General features: G+C 40.0%; 1 protein-coding gene across 1 annotated transcript in view; it reads left to right on the top strand.

Moving 5' to 3' along the window:
• The window catches only part of LOC144493854 (putative ATP-dependent RNA helicase DDX60), an 84010-nt gene that overhangs the window by 17176 nt on the left and 48931 nt on the right, over positions 1 to 17903 (top strand). Inside the window, exons 9-15 of the mRNA XM_078213427.1 lie at positions 777 to 932; positions 6502 to 6604; positions 7530 to 7645; positions 7940 to 8133; positions 11392 to 11647; positions 13928 to 14097; positions 17358 to 17516. Of these exons, the coding sequence (XP_078069553.1) occupies positions 777 to 932; positions 6502 to 6604; positions 7530 to 7645; positions 7940 to 8133; positions 11392 to 11647; positions 13928 to 14097; positions 17358 to 17516 (1154 nt within the window). The remainder of the gene's footprint in view (positions 1 to 776; positions 933 to 6501; positions 6605 to 7529; positions 7646 to 7939; positions 8134 to 11391; positions 11648 to 13927; positions 14098 to 17357; positions 17517 to 17903) is intronic.

The raw sequence follows: 17903 nt of genomic DNA, 5'->3' as shown, positions 1-17903 counted from the left end.
GTTGCTCCCACGTTTACATCATGTGTTTCCTGGACTCGCTTTCAAGCAGCACTGTGGGTGTACCAACACCATGTGGGCATTCAAGATGGCAGTTCATCAGCACCTTCTCGAGAGCAATTATGGGTAGGCAACAAATGCTGACCCAGCCAGTCTTGTGAAAGAATAAATTTTTAACAAAATCCACATGTACCAACCTGACCAATATATTGAAAACATTCTGAATAAAATAAAACCATAAATATTTAGATAAAATGGGAATTACCTGTATTACATTTATCTCGTACCATTTTACTGGAAATGCTGGTTTTACGGAATGAAAATGATTAGGTTGTTTGAAATAAATCCATCTTTGTGTTTGACCATATTGCTGTTCTCTGATTCTCCAGCCTGCCACAATAATGTATAAAATTGATTATTGTGATTGCACAATCATATAGTGTAGGCTACCTATTTGTAAATGAAGGAAAAGCACAAGCCTACGTGTTTTATTTTTGAATGTTATTAATTTCTTTCTATTTTATGAAAATTTTAACACCGGATTTAATGAAAATTCCTTTTTAGGGAATGAACTCGGTCCTGACCCATTTTGTAAAAGTGGGATTTACCTGTAATGGGAAATATTTTGTCACATTCTTATCCAAATACCCATAGGCATATCATCAATAAAAGGATTTCTCTTACATTATGTGCACTGGATTAAACCAATAACACATATATTCATACCACCAAGATAGCACTATTTTATCTTGTTGAGCATTCTCTGTTTTATTAAACAGATTCCAGTTTTCTGGGAGAGGTGTTTGAAAATGAATACAAGCAAATGTGGGATGCTGTGTCCAGCTTAATGTCTGATTGCGACATTGGGAATGCATTTCCTTTCCAAGCTACATCAAAAATGATGGTGGAAGAGGATGACAGTCTGCAGAAAGAAGGTAATTGAGTCTAAACCCACATTTTGTCATTTATTTGCAAGTACGTTTGATTCCAGTAAAGATTTTTGTTCTAGAAAATATTTCAAAAATAAAATTGTGCACTTTATTAAACTTTATTGTAGAAGGCATGTACTCCTTTCATTGCATCAGGAAACAAGAAAGCAGGAGCGACCACCCAAGATTAGAATAATGAACTGCGAATTAAGGAGGTTCTTGGAAACTAGATTTTTAGTGAGGTAGGGCTAATGTAGGGCTGAGACACCTAAATACTCAGTCAGCAAGGGTGAGATGGGGCTGGTGGAATTACATAGAAGATATGGAGTCTTGAGTACTTGAGTATAGGGCTGGAGGACATGGCAGAGTTGGAGTTAATGAGGCCATAACTGATTCGTGGATAAGAACAAGGGACCTCGGTGGTTGTGGAACCAAGCAGCTCTGTTCACGATGGGAGGTGAATGAGATTCGGTACAGGATGGGAAAAGTGTACCAGGATTTTAGATAAGCTGGAGAGTGAAGGATGAGGCCGTGAAGGAGACAATTAGAGTAGTTCTTTTGAAAGGTTTAATTGATTTCCTTTTTAAATAATATGTTCTCTGCTTTGATGGCTACTTCATGGAAAAGCATCCCAAGTTCCAATGGCAGAAGATAAAGGGAGGTTGTCTTCCGTTCCTCAGTATTCTTCCAGTAATAATTCTGTAACAGCTCTTTCATTATTTGTTTTCCATTCGTACAAAAAATATTTTGCTATTCACCCTCTCAAAAGAGTTTCTAATTTAAAACACGTTTTATTGGATCTCATTAATTTTCTGTTCCTGTGAAAATGAACCAACTCTTCAAAACTTTCTTCAAAATAAATGTTTCTTCTTGGTATCGTTTTAGTTAAACTTGACTGTTTCCTTTCCATGAATGTAATTCCTTTTGTATGATAGAGTACATAGAACTGCAAGCAGTACTCAGTTCATATCTTGGAGAACTTAAATAAATTTGGTATTCCTACATGTTAAACTCAATACCACTTACCATTTTTATGTACTGACTGCATTCAATAGAAATGAATTTCCATGTGGCTTTTTCCACTTGACTGCTTGTAGCTTTAGCAGATGAACAAAAAAATATTTAAACTTTAAGGAATGATTTATTTCACTATTTTCTGGCTGTCAAGTTTCCTTGTGTTATTATCGTGATTACACATCAAAAGTACTGAATTGGTTGTGAATTGTTTTCTGCCCTGAGCGCTGAAAGGTTCTGTATGAGTGAGTTTTTTGTTTGCCCTTTTTTCTCACAGAAATATGTATATTATTTGAAACATCACAGAGCATATTCATTTCAAATGTGAGTTGATTTCCAATAGGTTCCATTTGCAGTTAAGATCTGGCTTAATTGGAGTGGAGAAACTAATTGGAACAGGCCGTACAGAATTAATTCATTTTCCTTTTTAAAGTCATGCAGTAATGTCTCTATTTTTTTATCCAAAACTTTGATTTTGATATTTTCCATGGTCAAGTGACAAATCGTAAGACATTTTGGGGAGTGCAGAGGTAGAAATGGTTGGAACATAGGGATTTTTCTGTAGGCTGGTCAGAGAAACTGGGAGAGGCAAACCGAGATGTTGCAGTATCACCCCAGCAGGGAACGTGTATTTAGAGTATGGCCAAGTTATGTTCATATGAATTTGGGAATTTATGATGGAGAAAGTTGAGACAGTGTAAAGAAAATGTGATATGTTTTTCCCCCAGTAGAAGCACAAGACTTTTCATATTTATTTGATAGATTATAATTAATACATATTTCATCAGTGTTGGGGAATCCTTTGAACAAATCAATAAATATTCCCCCTTCCAATTATTCAACATGACTCTGAGGCGGATTTTACAATGAAACACACTGGGGCTCCAGCCAATTTGGGGGTGGGGGGGGTGCGATGGGCATTCAATCAGAATCTTATGGCTTTGAGCCTATCAGCAAGTAATACAGAGCAAAATCAGACTCTGGTGAGTTTGCAGGAGTGGAAAACACTGGTCTGAATTATACAAATGGTTAACTAGCGTGTGTGGAATGTTGAGGGCAATCACCGAGAGGAGCAGCAGGTGACTTAACCCAGGGCTAAAGACAGGCCAGCCATAGTAAGGCACCGAAAGCCACTCTCAGGTGAGGTCAGCTGCTCAGTGAAGGGAGCAGGCAAGGCGAGCAATCGACTTTACCCAGGGCTGTGGGCAGGCCAAAGTGCCAAAAGTCACCACGAGGTGAGCTCAGCTGCTGGGCATGGGGAACAGGCGAGGCAAGCAACTTTATGACTTTACCAGGGCAGGCCAGCTATAGTGAGGCAAGTGGCACCAAAATCAACCAGAGGTGAGGTCAGCCGCTGAGCAGGCGAAGTGAGCAGGTTTGCGACTTGACCCAGGGCAGGCCAGCAACAATGACGTGCGTTGCCCTGAGTCAAACCTTAGCCACGATGAGATGACAAGTGAGGCAGTAAGCTACCTTGACCCCAGGCAAGTGAATGGGAGAGTGTGAGGGGATGTGGGGTAAGTGTGTGGAAGGAGAGTTTGTTAGGGGACATGGGCAGCAGAAGAGTAGTGAGTCCAAAGATGTGCGGGTTAGGTTGATTGGCCAGGTTAAAAAAAATTGCCCCTTAGAGTCCTGAGATGCGTAGGTTAGAGGGATTAGTGGGTAAATATGTGGGGGCAGGGCCTGGGTGGGATTGTGGTCGGTGCAGACTCGATGGGCCGAATGGCCTCCTTCTACACTGTAGGGTTTCTATGATTCTATCTATGAGTGGTGTTTGAAATCCAGAATCACAGCTTCAAAGTGAAAAGATAATCTCCAATTTTTTGCAGAATTTGTATTGGAGCTGATAAAAACGTGGGATTGACTGTGCCTGCTCATTTGGACACTTCATTCAAATCTAGACTAATTTCTTTAGCAATATGAAGCGACACCATCAATCTGGCAGTCAAAAATGCAGAAAATTGATGGCAAGCTAACAGGACAATGCTAGGCAAAAAGACAGTTTGTCATTTTACTTTTTAAAAAGTTCCAAGTATTGAACAGTGCACAAGCTGCACATTCATCCTCATCAACCCAAAGTATGGATTAATTATCTGATGACTTACACTTGCCGATTTCCGAAAAAAATCAACCAATATCTAATTTCCATCATCCCATTTACCTTCACTCTCAGAAAATGAGACTCATGAAGACTTCCAGACTGCTTTTGGCCTCCAACCTCAAACCCTTTTCCCAAATTTTCCATATTACCTATGGGTTCTGGTTTATTTTGTACAAAATATTCTGTCATTCCAGTGAAACAGATTTTGACCATAAGGCAATGTCTTCAGATAGGTTTCTTCCCTCACTTCAACAAAAGAATCAGCAAATATCTTGTAGTTCTATTGTCATTTAAGTTCTGTCCCCCCAGCCCCTCTCAACCCCATCCACCCTTACCTCACAGAACACAAAGATGGAAGCCACAAAAATACACACATTGATCACTGCTTCAGTGCTTTTCAACTGATAAAAACACGCCTGTATGAATAATTGCTGAATTGAAATCCAAGCTTACCTGTCATCAGAATGACAGTAAATGTGGTCAATATTGCAAAGTGCGACTCTTAAGGCGAGCAAACATGAAACTTGCTGATGAGCAACAAGATGGGGCGGGGCGAAATCAGCTGATGACATCACTGCAGCACAGACCAGTTCAGGGCACAATGAGCCAGTCCGGTGCAGGAGCAAATATTCCAATCAATAAGATACATACATTGCCATTCAGTACATTTCAGAGTCTCATTCAACTTCAAAAATTAAAGTTAACTTCCTTACTTCCCCTCACAAAATCAAAGAAGTCATTGCCGCAAATTCATGTAAGTGGAGTGTCCTGTGAGTCCAAGTCCAATATCAGTGGCTTTGTCTGTAGGATTCCGTCCTTTGTCCTAGAAGAAGCTTTCTGAAGGCCAGTCTTGAGAGGGATAGGGGTTAGAACTATCAGCATGTGACCAGCAGCAGCCAAAAAAAAAATCAGACCAGTAGTCGTCCATTTTGAAAAACAGAATTTAAAATAGAGAATATGGAAGAGGGACAGATATTTAAAGATTTTCTTATTTCATCCCTTGTTGTTTGGATAGGTTTTTTCTACACTTTTTTCTTCACAAAATCATCAATTATATCTTGTAGGTAAAATTTTGTAGACACATTTTCAATTATCAATAATGCTGAATGTCAAATATTCCTGACTCTTTGTACTTGCTAATACTTTTTAACCTTGTTCCTAAAAGGAACATTCATCAGAAGCATCTGTGACAGGTATTGTTAAAAATATTTTCAAAATGGTTTCCACATTTGGAAAGGTGGCCTGCAAACCATCACGTACAAGTCTGTACAAATTAGCTGTTGACCTTGAAGCAGAGAGCCCATCATTCTTGATGAAATGAATGAATCGTTTCACTTAATCTTCAAAACGATTTGTGTCAATGTCCTCATTTAATTTCTTAGCATTGGCTTTTAGCATTTTCATCCAGACTTCTGTTGAAAAGCACGCAAAATAAATCACGTGTTCTTCAGAGTTTCACTACCATTATTGTGCCAGAAATAACATTGACAGTCTCAACGATGATCTTCTCTTTCCCCTTTTAAAATTATTTCTCTAGTTCCATCAAAAAAAACTTCCTTTATTTTGTACGCTTCTCATAATCAGAGGAAACTTTTTTTTAAGTGCCTGTGCTTCCAACAAGCTATAGTTTTTGAACTTCCATGAGAAAAGCTTTTAACTGAGGCTAACAATTGTGCAGCATTCAATGAAGTCGTATCAAGTTCTTGCAGCAATTTGTTGATATTAATTCTTTGAAGTAAATGGTTTCACAAAACAGTAAAAACAGCAATGTTATATTTTTCAAACTTCTCTGCCAAGCATTTTGCTTCAGCTTTCACAGGTAGTTTTTCTGAATTTGATGCAATGATTCTACTGTGGTGCTCCTTGAAAATGGAAAAAGAAGCTCCTAGCCATGGCTGGGAATAGGTTGCGGATAGGTTGCAGGCTCTGGCATGCTTTCACTGCTTTAAAATAATTAAGAGTGCTGAACAGCTTGAGGCAGATTTTATTAGACTTTTAGCATTTGGTGAGAGGGAGTGGTTTGGTGGCTTTGAGTTCACATCAGGTTGTGATGGACCAGGAGTTACTACAGCAGAACTTTGAGCTGGGTCAAGTGTGAGAGGCAACAGTGGGAAGGGAGCAAACAATAGGCTGAACTGTGGTATATCTGAGGTGTTTTACACTATAACCTTGAGCACATTAGTATTGCCTGGCTTGGTGATACAACTGGAAAGTTATGAGAGTAACAGTGCCTCCTATCCTGGAAACCAAATTTGATGGACTTATTGTTAAGGAGACTTGATTCCTATTGCAAAATTTAGAATGCTTGATGCAAATAATAAAATGTTGCTCAACAAGACTTGCACAAAATCCTTTAATAAAATAAAAATTAGCATTTTTAAAAGTGGTTTTGGCAAATTAAAAGTTAGTTCTAACATTGGGATAGTATCACTATTCTGTTCATTTTATTTTACTCCAAAGGTCTATTGGAGGTTATTCCTGACGTAGGTTTCATCCCAGTAAACATCCCCTTGGTTGAGGAATATGTTGGAGATGCTTTAAAGGACTTCCCTATGTTAAGCAGGTGAGAGCTATTTAAATGTATAATAATAATGCATAGTTTTCGTCTGTCCACTGTAATTAGTCTGTGGGCTCATTTTGTGGGTGGAGCTTTGTGCACGCAGGTGTATGAGGGCAGTAGAGACTGGCATGTGAGACATACCAGTGGTGTGTTAAGGGGGTGGGGGGTGGAGGCAGGTGTTGGTGGAGAAAAAGATCAGATGATATGGGGAGCCCAACAACAAAGGTACTGGGGTTGGGGGAGTGAATTGCCATGGGAGGGATGGCTTGTGGTGATACTGGAAAGGTATGGGCTTGGTAGAGGGGAAAAAAGAGCAAGGTAAGCCTGACTGGAAGGAGATGTTATGTCGGGAGGAATAGGACATGCATGAGGGCAGCATGTAGTGGATGGCATGGGGTGTGTGGACTGCATGGAAGAATGGGAATGATACAAGAAGATAGGATGGATGTAGTATGAGAGGGATGGCTTGGAAAAGATTAAATTACGTGGGCTGGTGACATGGCAAGGATGGAATGGCAAGTGATAGGGATGGCATTGAAGCAGTGGGTAAGATGATAGAACTGGGTTAAGCATACTAATTTGGCTATAAAGGTTTGTGGCTCTGCTAGTTATATTATAAAACATCCTTGTTTCATCTAGCATTTTTATTAAAGACTTGATTCTGGCTTTTTGTTTTTGTAATTCAAATATGCATATTATAGGCTTCTGGTGATTTTAGTTCCACCTTTTGAGGGTGCAAGCTGAGGAGCCACAAAGTTTAGATTAAAATAGTGTATAATCTAAATGGGAATATGAATTGATCCTGGAGCCAAAACGTGCATGTTTGACCATTAGTGATATTTCCACAAGTTATGAAGTCTCTAATTTAGGTTTGTGTTGTATGTCCATTTATTTTGGAACAGATGCAATTTAATTTTTTTCAATGCAGTGACAGTTCTGTGGTTACATCACTTTCTGAAAACAAAACATTTGATATTCTTTCGGATTGGTCTTTGGATAAGCCACTCAGTGATGATTACGAAAGGACCAAAGCGTCAACATTTGGTAAGATTTAATAATGGGTTTGTGCAAAGTAATCTTGTTTCCTTCATCATGTAAAATCCACTAATAAAATATCACTTGCCATGGTCATCTGGCTCTTTTAATTTTCAATTTTAAATGTCAAGCCATATTCTGTTGAATACTGTGGTGCAGCAACATGTGGCCTTTCTTCATTCGATGTCTCGTATCCCTTTCTTAATCGTGTTTTATTTGTTACGATGACAGCAGTTTTTGGGCTATTGATCCTAACTTAAACTTAAATTTTCTCTTTATTCCTATTGATTAATCTCTGCACAGGAGAAAAAACAAATGATCCCTATGTAAGAAAGCGCATGCTTAGAAGCTATCAGAAGCTTGTTCGATTTCACAGGTTCTATGGATCAACATTAGAGGGCAATATCACAAAGAACATTATCACCAATGTGCAAGGGTGTATAACAGTAGCACCAAAACAATCCAGTGTCATAAGTGGAAAAGGCAAAAAGTTACCTGTGAGTTTTTAATGTTCCTTATCAATTTTATTTCAGTTTAGTATATTTTTCTGTGGTAAGCCTGTGGAATTCGCTACTGCCAAAAGTGCTGTAAGTTGCAGGGGTATGTGCAGGTTAGAAAGGGTGTCTTTGGGTCAACATGGACAGGATGGGCCGAATGACCCCTTCAATGCTGTATCATTTCTACGGTTTCTATATAGCTCTTGGGGCAAAGCGGATCAAAGGATAGGGGGGCATGGTGGGATCAGGCTATTGAGTTGGATGATCAGCCATGGTCATGGATGGTGGAGCAGGCTTGAAGGGCTGAATGGCATACTCGTTTTCCTATTTTCTATGCTTATATCGTAGCTTAAGGAATTGCTTTAGCGATATTTTCTTTAAAAATTATTAAATTTGGAATAATTTAATAATTTTATCCCAAATTGATTTTTTTCTTTTAATTTTACGAAGCATTGTGCATGAGCATCAAGCATTCTATTTTAGGTGTGGGGAGTAGATTCTAAAGTTCAGTACTTTGAGTGCAAGAGTAAAAATAAAACATTGCAGATGCTGGAAATCTGAAATAAAAACAATGTTAGAAGTAGTTTTAGAGTCATAGTCATAGAGGTTTACAGCATGGAAACGGGCCCTTCGGTCCAACTTGTCCATGCTGCCCTTATCTTTTAAACCCCTAAGCTAATTCCAATTGCCCGCATTTGGCCCACATCCCTCTATACCCATCTTATCCATGTAACTTTTAAAAGACAAAATTATACCCGCCTCTACTACCTCTGGCAGCTTGTTCCAGACACTCACCAGCCTGTGTGAAAAAAGTGCCCCTCTGGACACTTTTGTATCTCTCAACTTAAACCTACGGCCTCTAGTTTTAAACTTACCTACCTTTGGGAAAAGATATTGACTATCTAGCTGATCTGTGCTCCTCATTATTTTATAGACCTCTATAAGGTCACCCCTCAGCCTCCTACGCTCGAGAGAAAAATGTTCCAGTCTATCCAGCCTCTCATAACTCAAACCAAGTCCCGGTAGCATCCGAGTAAATCTTTTCTGCACTCTTTCTAGTTTAATAATATCCTTTCTATAATAGGGTGACCAGAACTGCACACAGTATTCCAAGTGTGGCCTTACCAATGTCTCGTACAACTTCAACAAGACGTCCCAACTCCTGTATTCAATGTTCTGACCGATGAAACCAAGCATACCGAATGCCGCCTTCACCACTCTGTCCACCTGTGACTCCACTTTCAAGGAGCTGTGAACATGTATCCCTAGATCTCTTTGTTCCGTAACTCTCCCCAATGCCCTACCATTAGCGGCACGGTAGCACAGTGGTTAGCACTGCTGCTTCACAGCTCCAGGGACCTGGGTTCGATTCCCGGCTTGGGTCACTGTCTGTGTGGAGTTTGCACATTCTCCTCGTGTCTGCGTGGGTTTCCTCCGGGTGCTCCGGTTTCCTCCCACAGTCCAAAGATGTGCAGGTTAGGTTGATTGGCCATGCTAAAATTGCCCTTAGTGTCCCGGGATGCGTAGGTTAGAGGGATTAGTGGGTAAGTATGTAGGGCCTGGGTGGGATTGTGGTCGGTGCAGACTCGATGGGCCAAATGGCCTCCTTCTGCACTGTAGGGTTTCTATGATTCTTTCTATGATTAACTGAGTAAGTCATAGAAATCATAGAAACCCTACAGTGCAGAAGGAGGCCATTCGGCCCATCGAGTCTGCACCGACCACAATCCCACCCAGGCCCTACCCCCACATATTTTACCCGTTAATCCCTCTAACCTACACATCCCAGGACACTAAGGACAATTTTTTAACATGGCCAATCAACCTAACCCGCACATCTTTGGACTGTGGGAGGAAACCGGAGCACCCGGAGGAAACCCACGCAGACACGAGGAGAATGTGCAAACTCCACACAGATAGTGACCCGAGCCGGGAATCGAACCCAAGACCCTGGAGCTGTGAAGCAGCAGTGCTAACCACTGTGCTACCGTGCCGCCCTTGGGTCACTGTCCTGCTCTCGTTCAATCTACCAAAATGCATCACCTCGCATTTGTCTAAATTAATCTCCATCTGCCATTTGTCAGCCCATTAGCCCAATTGATCAAGATCCCGTTACAATCGGAGATAACTTTCTTCACTGTCCAGTATGCCACCAATCTTGGTGTCATCTGCAAACTTACTAACCATGCCTCCTATATTCTCATCCAAATCATGAATATAAATGACAAATAACAGTGACCCCAGCACTGATCCCTGAGGCACACCGCTGGTCACAGGCCTCCAGTTTGAAAAACAGCCCTCTACAACCACAGAAGCCAATTTTGCATCCATTTAGAAGCTCACCCTGGATCCCGTGAGATTTAACCTTATGCAACAACCTACCATGGGTACCTTGTCAAAGACCTTGCTAAAGTCCATGTAGACAACATCAACTGCACTGCCCTCATCTACCTTCTTGGTTACCCCTTCAAAAAACTCAATCAAATTTGTGAGACATGATTTTCCATTCACAAAGCCATGCTGACTGTCCCTAATCAGTCCTTGCATCTCTAAATGCCTGTAGATCCTGTCTCTCAAAATACCTTCTAACAATTTACCCACCACAGATGTGAGGTTCACTGGCCTGTAGTTCCCAGGCTTTTCCCTGCAGCCCTTTTTAAACAAAGGCACAGCATCTGCCACTCTCCAATCTTCAGGCACCTCACCCATGACTATCAAATATCTCGGCTCAGGGACCCGCAATTTCCTCCCTAGCCTCCCACAATGTCCTGGGATACACTTCAGGTCCCGGGGGCATTAGCTCTGAAGAAGTGTCATACACTCAGGGTTAAATCTTTTTCTCTCCCCACAGATGCTGCCTGACATGTTGAGTTTTTCCAACATTGCCTGTTTTTGTTACTTGGAGCATAGAACTTTGTTTAGATGTTTGGGCAAGTGTTTTGTGCATTTGATTCACGATTTGCGTGATTTCTGGCCACTAAACTCTGTAGGTGAAGAACCAGTTTCTCTGATCTCTGTTAATAAATTTCAGTTGTGTACTGTTCTGCTGGGGGCAGTGAATCGCTAATTTTTTTCTAATATGCTATTGAGGTACAAGGCACTGTTCTTCAGATTTCCCTAACAGTGAACCTAATTTTCCCAGTGGCAACTCATGGCTGCCTTCTAGCTGTAATATGATGATAACTCTTGGTGAGGTGTGTTAATGTTCTATTTGTTAGTGTTTCATTATCTAATATGTACTTAACGTTCATTTAAAAGCCTAAGAAGAAAGCTGACCTGATTGCTGAAGAAAACATAAGGAAAAAGAAAGAGAAGGAAGATCAGAAACAAAGGGAACAATGGACTTTAATATCCAAAAGTATCATGAAAATGATTCAGGAGAACTTTGACCATGGAATTAAAAAACTCGAAGAGTTTCTGAAGAAATGTTCAGGTGACTCTGTGAAGCTGATTGCAGAGATGGACGTGCTTGAAAATTGCTTTAAAATCTGGGTAGAACACTGCCAAATGACAGGTCTGAACAAGTTTATTGCCTTCATAGTTAAAGGACAAATTAAGTTTAAAAAATAATCTGATTTTTATGAAATGTGCATTTTTCTTCTTGCCAACGCAGATATTTCAGGAATGTGATTTGATTATTATCCTATATCCAATCCTCAGCGATTAGTGCCAGTTTCCATTTAGCTTTGCGGGATTGATAATGGCTTATTGCAGTTGTGGGTATTTGAGGTTAGCCAGGGCAAGTACTTGATATATACTTCCAGTTTCTAATCTGGAAAGATGGTAACTCAACTATTATTGTTTGTATTTTTTTTTAGTGTTCCCATTAAACCTTAAAGGGATAGCATGAATAGGGAGAGGGTTGAGGATAGATCTTTGACAGACTTCAGAAATGACTGCATATGATATAAAAAAAGACTGAGATACTATTGCTATATGAAATGGATATGATTGAAACCAAATGGGTGCAGAATTCCAGTCAATGAAGCAGAGCCTTTGGAGGAAAGTGGCAGGCCAAACATGTGAAAGGTTGCAAAGAGGTCAAGATTTAAAAGCATTGTCTGGTGAAGCAATAACTCATTTGAAAACCTTGAAGAGAGAAGGGATGTTGGAAATTGGGTGGTAGCTTGTAAAGTTATAGTGGCGATGGCTTTTTTTTTGTCTGGCTTTGAAAGGGTGGTGGATAGTGCTTGAGGATCACTAACTACAGCATTAGCCACAATGGGTGCCAGGAAGAGATTGGATGGTCAGTACCATTCTCTAGACGAATTGGATAGGTCAATAGGAGAGAAAACTAGAAGGAAGGAAACTAGAGAATGATGTGGACTCAGGTGGGTAGGATGGTAAAGCTGGGGGAAGGTTTGACTTGATAGACAAAGGAAAGAGGATGGATGTGGCACAGAAGGTTGAATGGATAGGCTCAAATTCAATCCAAAAGTTTCTCCTACTTTAAGGTGAGGCCTAAAGGGACAGGGTAAATGGGTTTTAACAAAACAGCTTGCAATACAGCAGTGTGTTACTTTGTATTTTAGGCTGATTTTGGAGTAGTGAATTGGTTTGTGAAGGTGATCAAGAGCTGGAAGTGATGTAGTCCAATCAGAATCTGGTGACTGAGTCAATCATGCACCAGATACGTTCAAATTTATGTCTCTCAGATTTGAAGGGATGAAGATGGGCTTGTACCAGGGGAAAGTTCAGGGTTGGAAAGAGTAAGAGTTTTGCTGGATCATGAGCATTAAAATCAGAATGAGGGGAATGATCAGATTGGCAATGGCAGAAGTGTTGTGAATGGAGCATTAAAAATTTGACAGATGGGTATTAGCAAGTGTAGCTCTGAGTGACTTGATGAGTTGGACAGAGAAGGATGTGGTGTTAGAACAGATAAATGGTTATAAGGAAGTTATCAGGATGACCCTGTCTGTAACCTTGCCCCTTATTTAAAACCGTCTGAGATGACCAACGTAGTGAGGTGGTATGGTTGAGGGAGTGGTTATGAATACGGGTTAAAGAGTTGAAATGGAGGGAGTGGTTGAGAAGTTAGAGGAGAAGCCAGGTGAGCTGTGATGGGAATTGAAATCAATGAGTTGCTCAGACAGGCCGAGAGGAAAGGAGTGAAGGAGGAGTGACTTCCTGAGGAGTGTTGGAAAATAAAGAATTTAAAGGAGAGCTGAGGGGTTCAAATAAGGTGATACCTTTGAAGGGGAAGAAAGTGTCAGAGGCATGGTGGTCTCTGTTAAATTTCCTTGTTTAAATGTTGTGCAAACAAATTTATCTAATTTTGTGCTTTAGGACCATCCCTCTTACTCCCCTAAACATTAACTATGCAGCCTCTTGGATGTCTAATGAATGTAATAAAAGTTCTTCAATAAATGCATCATTATAAACTATTCTATACCAAAGCATTCCGGTAGCTATGAATGTAGGAATGAATTTATGTACAACTTGAGCTAAATTGTGCAATTTAAGGGTCCACGTCAATTTTTGATTTGCGTTTCTGTTAATAAAAACTGTGATGTGGATTTGCCGGCATTGGACTGGGGTAAACACAGTAAGAAGTTTAACAACACCAGGTTAAAGTCCAACAGGTTTATTTGGTAGCAAAACTTTTGCTACCAAATAAACCTGTTGGACTTTAACCTGGTGTTGTTAAACTTCTTACAATAAAAACTGTACCAGGACTGCAAAGTGAAAAAACGTTATTCCTTTGTGTAAAGAAGTTTTAAGACCATAAGCGGGGAAGAAGTACTTAGCAGATAAAAGTCAAATGATTGGTCATTTTATCTTTGTTTTTCAGAAAGCGCAAAGAGAAACAATCTTATAGCAGGCCGAGTGATGAAAAGAATTCACAATATTCTGGATAAATACGAGAAGATGATGGAGAAAAACCAACTGAAACTGATAGCTAGTTATCTCAAAGAGTTTGGATTTCATAAATTAGCACAGTGTATCCCAGACATTGATCAGGTAGAATGAAATGATTTTACATTCTCTTAAATCAATTAACTTGGAACCACTTCCTTTGCAGTTCCATTACATTTTTCATGTTTTGATCTAGCCATGAATTAACATTAATGATGACAGTGCCAGGAAGTTAAATGCTGACCTGTTCTTTTCATTTATCTTAAAAGTTTAATTTGCAGAGAAACATAAAGCTTTAAAAAAAATATTGTTCATATAATGATGGAGAGACAGTGGCAAATGTTTACTGGCACTACTGGGGTAAATTTTGTATAAATGGTTTACACTTTAAAAAAAGTAGTAAAATAGAATGCAACTACTTGTAATTATTAAAGCTTTAGTCAAAATTTGAAGCACCTTCAGATCAAGAGCTACAGAAATAAAAGTTATATTGTGCTTTGTGTATCTAAGAAACAGCATTAAAATCACAGCTTGCAATCTGCAGATGATTTTAACAGCTGGCTAAAGAAGCATGTATTTTGGTACTTAAAAGTATTTACTTGTTAAGGCTGACTGGATGACCTAGTTGATAAAACCATTATGGGGTGTAATTCAGATTGGTGAGCCATTCAGACCAGCGATTCCCAGATTCAATTGATGTATGTTGAGTCTGGTGGCTGCAGCAGCTGAGATGCTAGGGGTGACAAAATTGGATTTCCTGCTCCTTTTGAGTTTTCAGTGACTTTTGCCCAATGTGTGTGTCACCTCAGGATCTGTGATGCCTGCTTCCACCCTCTGTCTAGGGTTCAGGAATGACCACTTGAATCATAAAGACAAGAAGCAAGAGCAGGCCATTCCCCCCCTCCCCTCCCAATATCCCTTTAGCCCCAAGAACTATATATAATTTCTTGAAATCATAAAACATTTTGGCCTCAACTATTTTCTGCAGCAGTGAATTCCACACATTCACCACTCTGGGTGAAGAAATTTCTCCTCACCTCAGTTCTAAAAGGTTTACCCCTTATCCTCAAACTATGACCCCTACTTCTGGACTCCTCCACCATTGGGAACATTCTTTCTGAATCTACCCTGTCTAACCCTGTTTGAATTTTATAAGTTTCTATGAGCTCCCCTCTCACTCTTCTAAACTCCAGAGAATATAAGCCTAACCGACTTAGTCTCTCCTCATATGACAGACCTGCCAACCCAGGAATCAGCCTGGTAAACCTTCGCTCTACTCCTTCTATAGCAAGGACATCCTTCCTCAGTTAAGTACACCAAAACTGCACATGATACTCTCAAGTGTGGCCTCACCAACGCCCTACACAAATGCAGTTAAGCACTTCTATTCCTGTACACTCATCCTCTTGGTATGAAGGCCAACATACCATTTGCCTTCTTGACTGCCTGCTGTACCTGCACGTTTTTACTGACTGATGTACGAGGACACCAAGGTCACGTTGAGTATCCACCTCTCTCAATTTACACCCATTCAAGTAATAATGTCTTCCTATTATTGCTACCAAAGTGGATAACCTCACATTTATCCATATTATACTGCATTTGCCATGCGTATGCCCACACACTCAGCCTGTCCAAATCATGCTGAAGTAATTCTGCATCCTCCTGTCAGCTCACCCTCCCACCCAACTTTGTATCATCTGCAGATTTGGAAATTATACATTTGCTTTCCTCTTCCAAGTCATTAATATATAATGTGAACAGTTGGGGTTCTAACAAAGATCCCTGCGGTACCCCACTAGTTACTGCCTGCTAATCAGAAAAAGACCCGTTTATGCCAACTCTGCTTCCTCTGTGCTAACCAGCTTTCTATCCATCTCAAGACATTACCTGCCATCCCATGCACTTTAATATGTTATGTGAGACCCTATCGAAAGCCTTCTGAAAGTCTAAATAAAACTGGTTCTCTTCGGTCAATTTTACTAGTTACATCCTCAAAGAATTCCAATAGATTCATCAAGCATTATTTCCCCATTGTAAATCAGTGCTGACTTTGTCTGATTATACCATTGCTTTCCAAATGCTGAGTTATGAAATCCTTGATAATGGACTCTTAACAACATCTCCAGCACTGACATTAGGCTCACTGGTCTATAGTTCCCTGTTTTCTCTCTACCATCCTTTTTGAATAGCAAGCTTACACATGAGCTACCTTCCAATCTGTGGGAACCAGTCCAGAGTCCAAAGAATTTTGGAAAATAACCACTAATGGATCTACTATTTCCAGGACCACTTCCTTAAGTACTCTGGGTTGAAGATTATCAGGCTCTGGAGATTTACCAACCTTCAGTCCCATCAATTTCCTCCAAACCATTTGTCTACTAACACTGATTTCCTTCAGCTCCTTATTAAAACTTGTTTCTCTCAGAACTTGAGTGAATTATCAGAGGCTGTTGAGGTTTAAAATTATATCCCAGCAGAGGTGTGCTGAAAGGATGAGAGTGATTTTTCCTCTGAATTTCATAGTTGTATTATAGCATAAGAAATGGGAGCAGGAGAAAGCCACTTGCCATTCACTAAGAGTAAGGCTGATTTTCCACCTCAATTCCACAAGCCCACGCTATCCCCATATCCCTTAGTACCCAAAAATCTTATCTACCTCTGTCTTGAATATACTCTGACCAAACATCCACAGTTCTCTGGAGTAAAGAATTACCAACGATTCACAGCCCTTTGAGTGAAGAAATTTCTTTTCTTCAGTCCTAAATGACCGACCCCTTATTCTGAGACTGCAACCTGTGTTCCCCAATCAGGAGAAATATTTACTCAACATCTACTGTGTCAAGCTTTTTTAAAAAAAAGCTTTTAATTTGATCACATTCTTAACTCCAGGAAATGTAGACTGAGTCTGCTGGAGAGTGGCACAGTGGTAAGCACTGCTGCCTCACAGCGCCAGGGACCTGGGTTTGATTCCTGGTTGGGTCACTGTCTATGTGGAGTTTGCACGTTCCCCTCGTGTCTCGTGGGTTTCCTCCAGATGCTCCGGTTTCCTCCCACAGTTGGTTAGAAAGATGTGTTGGTTAGGTGCATTGACCCAAACAGGCGCCAGATTGTGGTGACGAGGGAAATTTCACAGTAACTTCATTGCCATGTTAATGCAAGCTAATTGTGACTAATAAAACAAACTTTAACTCAAACTCACCTCAACCAGAAACGAGTCTAGTGAACCTTCTTTGCACTCCTTTTAGGCAAGTATGCCCTTCCTTAGCTAAAGATTCAATGTGATGGATAGTGATTTAAACAAGTTGCTTCTTAATTACCTAGCTTAATAATAAAACCATAATATTCTGTGTTTTTTAAAACAGAAACTGGCCCGTCCTAAAAATCCTAAGAAAGAGAACATGCTTGCAGTTGGTGTTGAACCTGCTCGTTTCCAGCTGAAATATATGGGTCCTTACTTGTTGCGTGATGAAAGGAATGATCCAGACCCGAGGGTTTCTCATTTCATACCAGACACATGGCAGGTAATGATAAAATATTATATAAATTTACAAATGTCTTATTCATTATCTATAAGCTTTTCAATATAAACAGCATTGTTGGCTGTTGTTTTAATCTAGCCACAATTGGACCTCTAGCCAGTTGCAATTAAAATCCATGTTGTAGCCTAAATCAATACTGATGATGCAAGAACTAATTTAAGCTATAGACTCGAGGGCAGTAGCTAAGTCAAATTCAAATGCGTACACATTTCAGTTTATTCCATTACTTGAAGTCTTATTGTCAGTTGTTCAAATCCACAACCTTTGTAGAGGACTAGCATGAGCTGAGGGGAGCGAAGTAGAAAAATCTGCATGGAACATTCAAAACTTAAGTCATACCAGTTCAGTTTCTTTGGCGGTGAAAAAGAT

This window comes from Mustelus asterias, chromosome 1 (assembly GCF_964213995.1).
Source record: "Mustelus asterias chromosome 1, sMusAst1.hap1.1, whole genome shotgun sequence".
Lineage (NCBI taxonomy): Eukaryota > Metazoa > Chordata > Chondrichthyes > Carcharhiniformes > Triakidae > Mustelus > Mustelus asterias.
The sequence above is the reverse complement of the archived record's forward strand: the minus strand, read 5'-3'. Positions and strand labels throughout refer to the sequence as shown.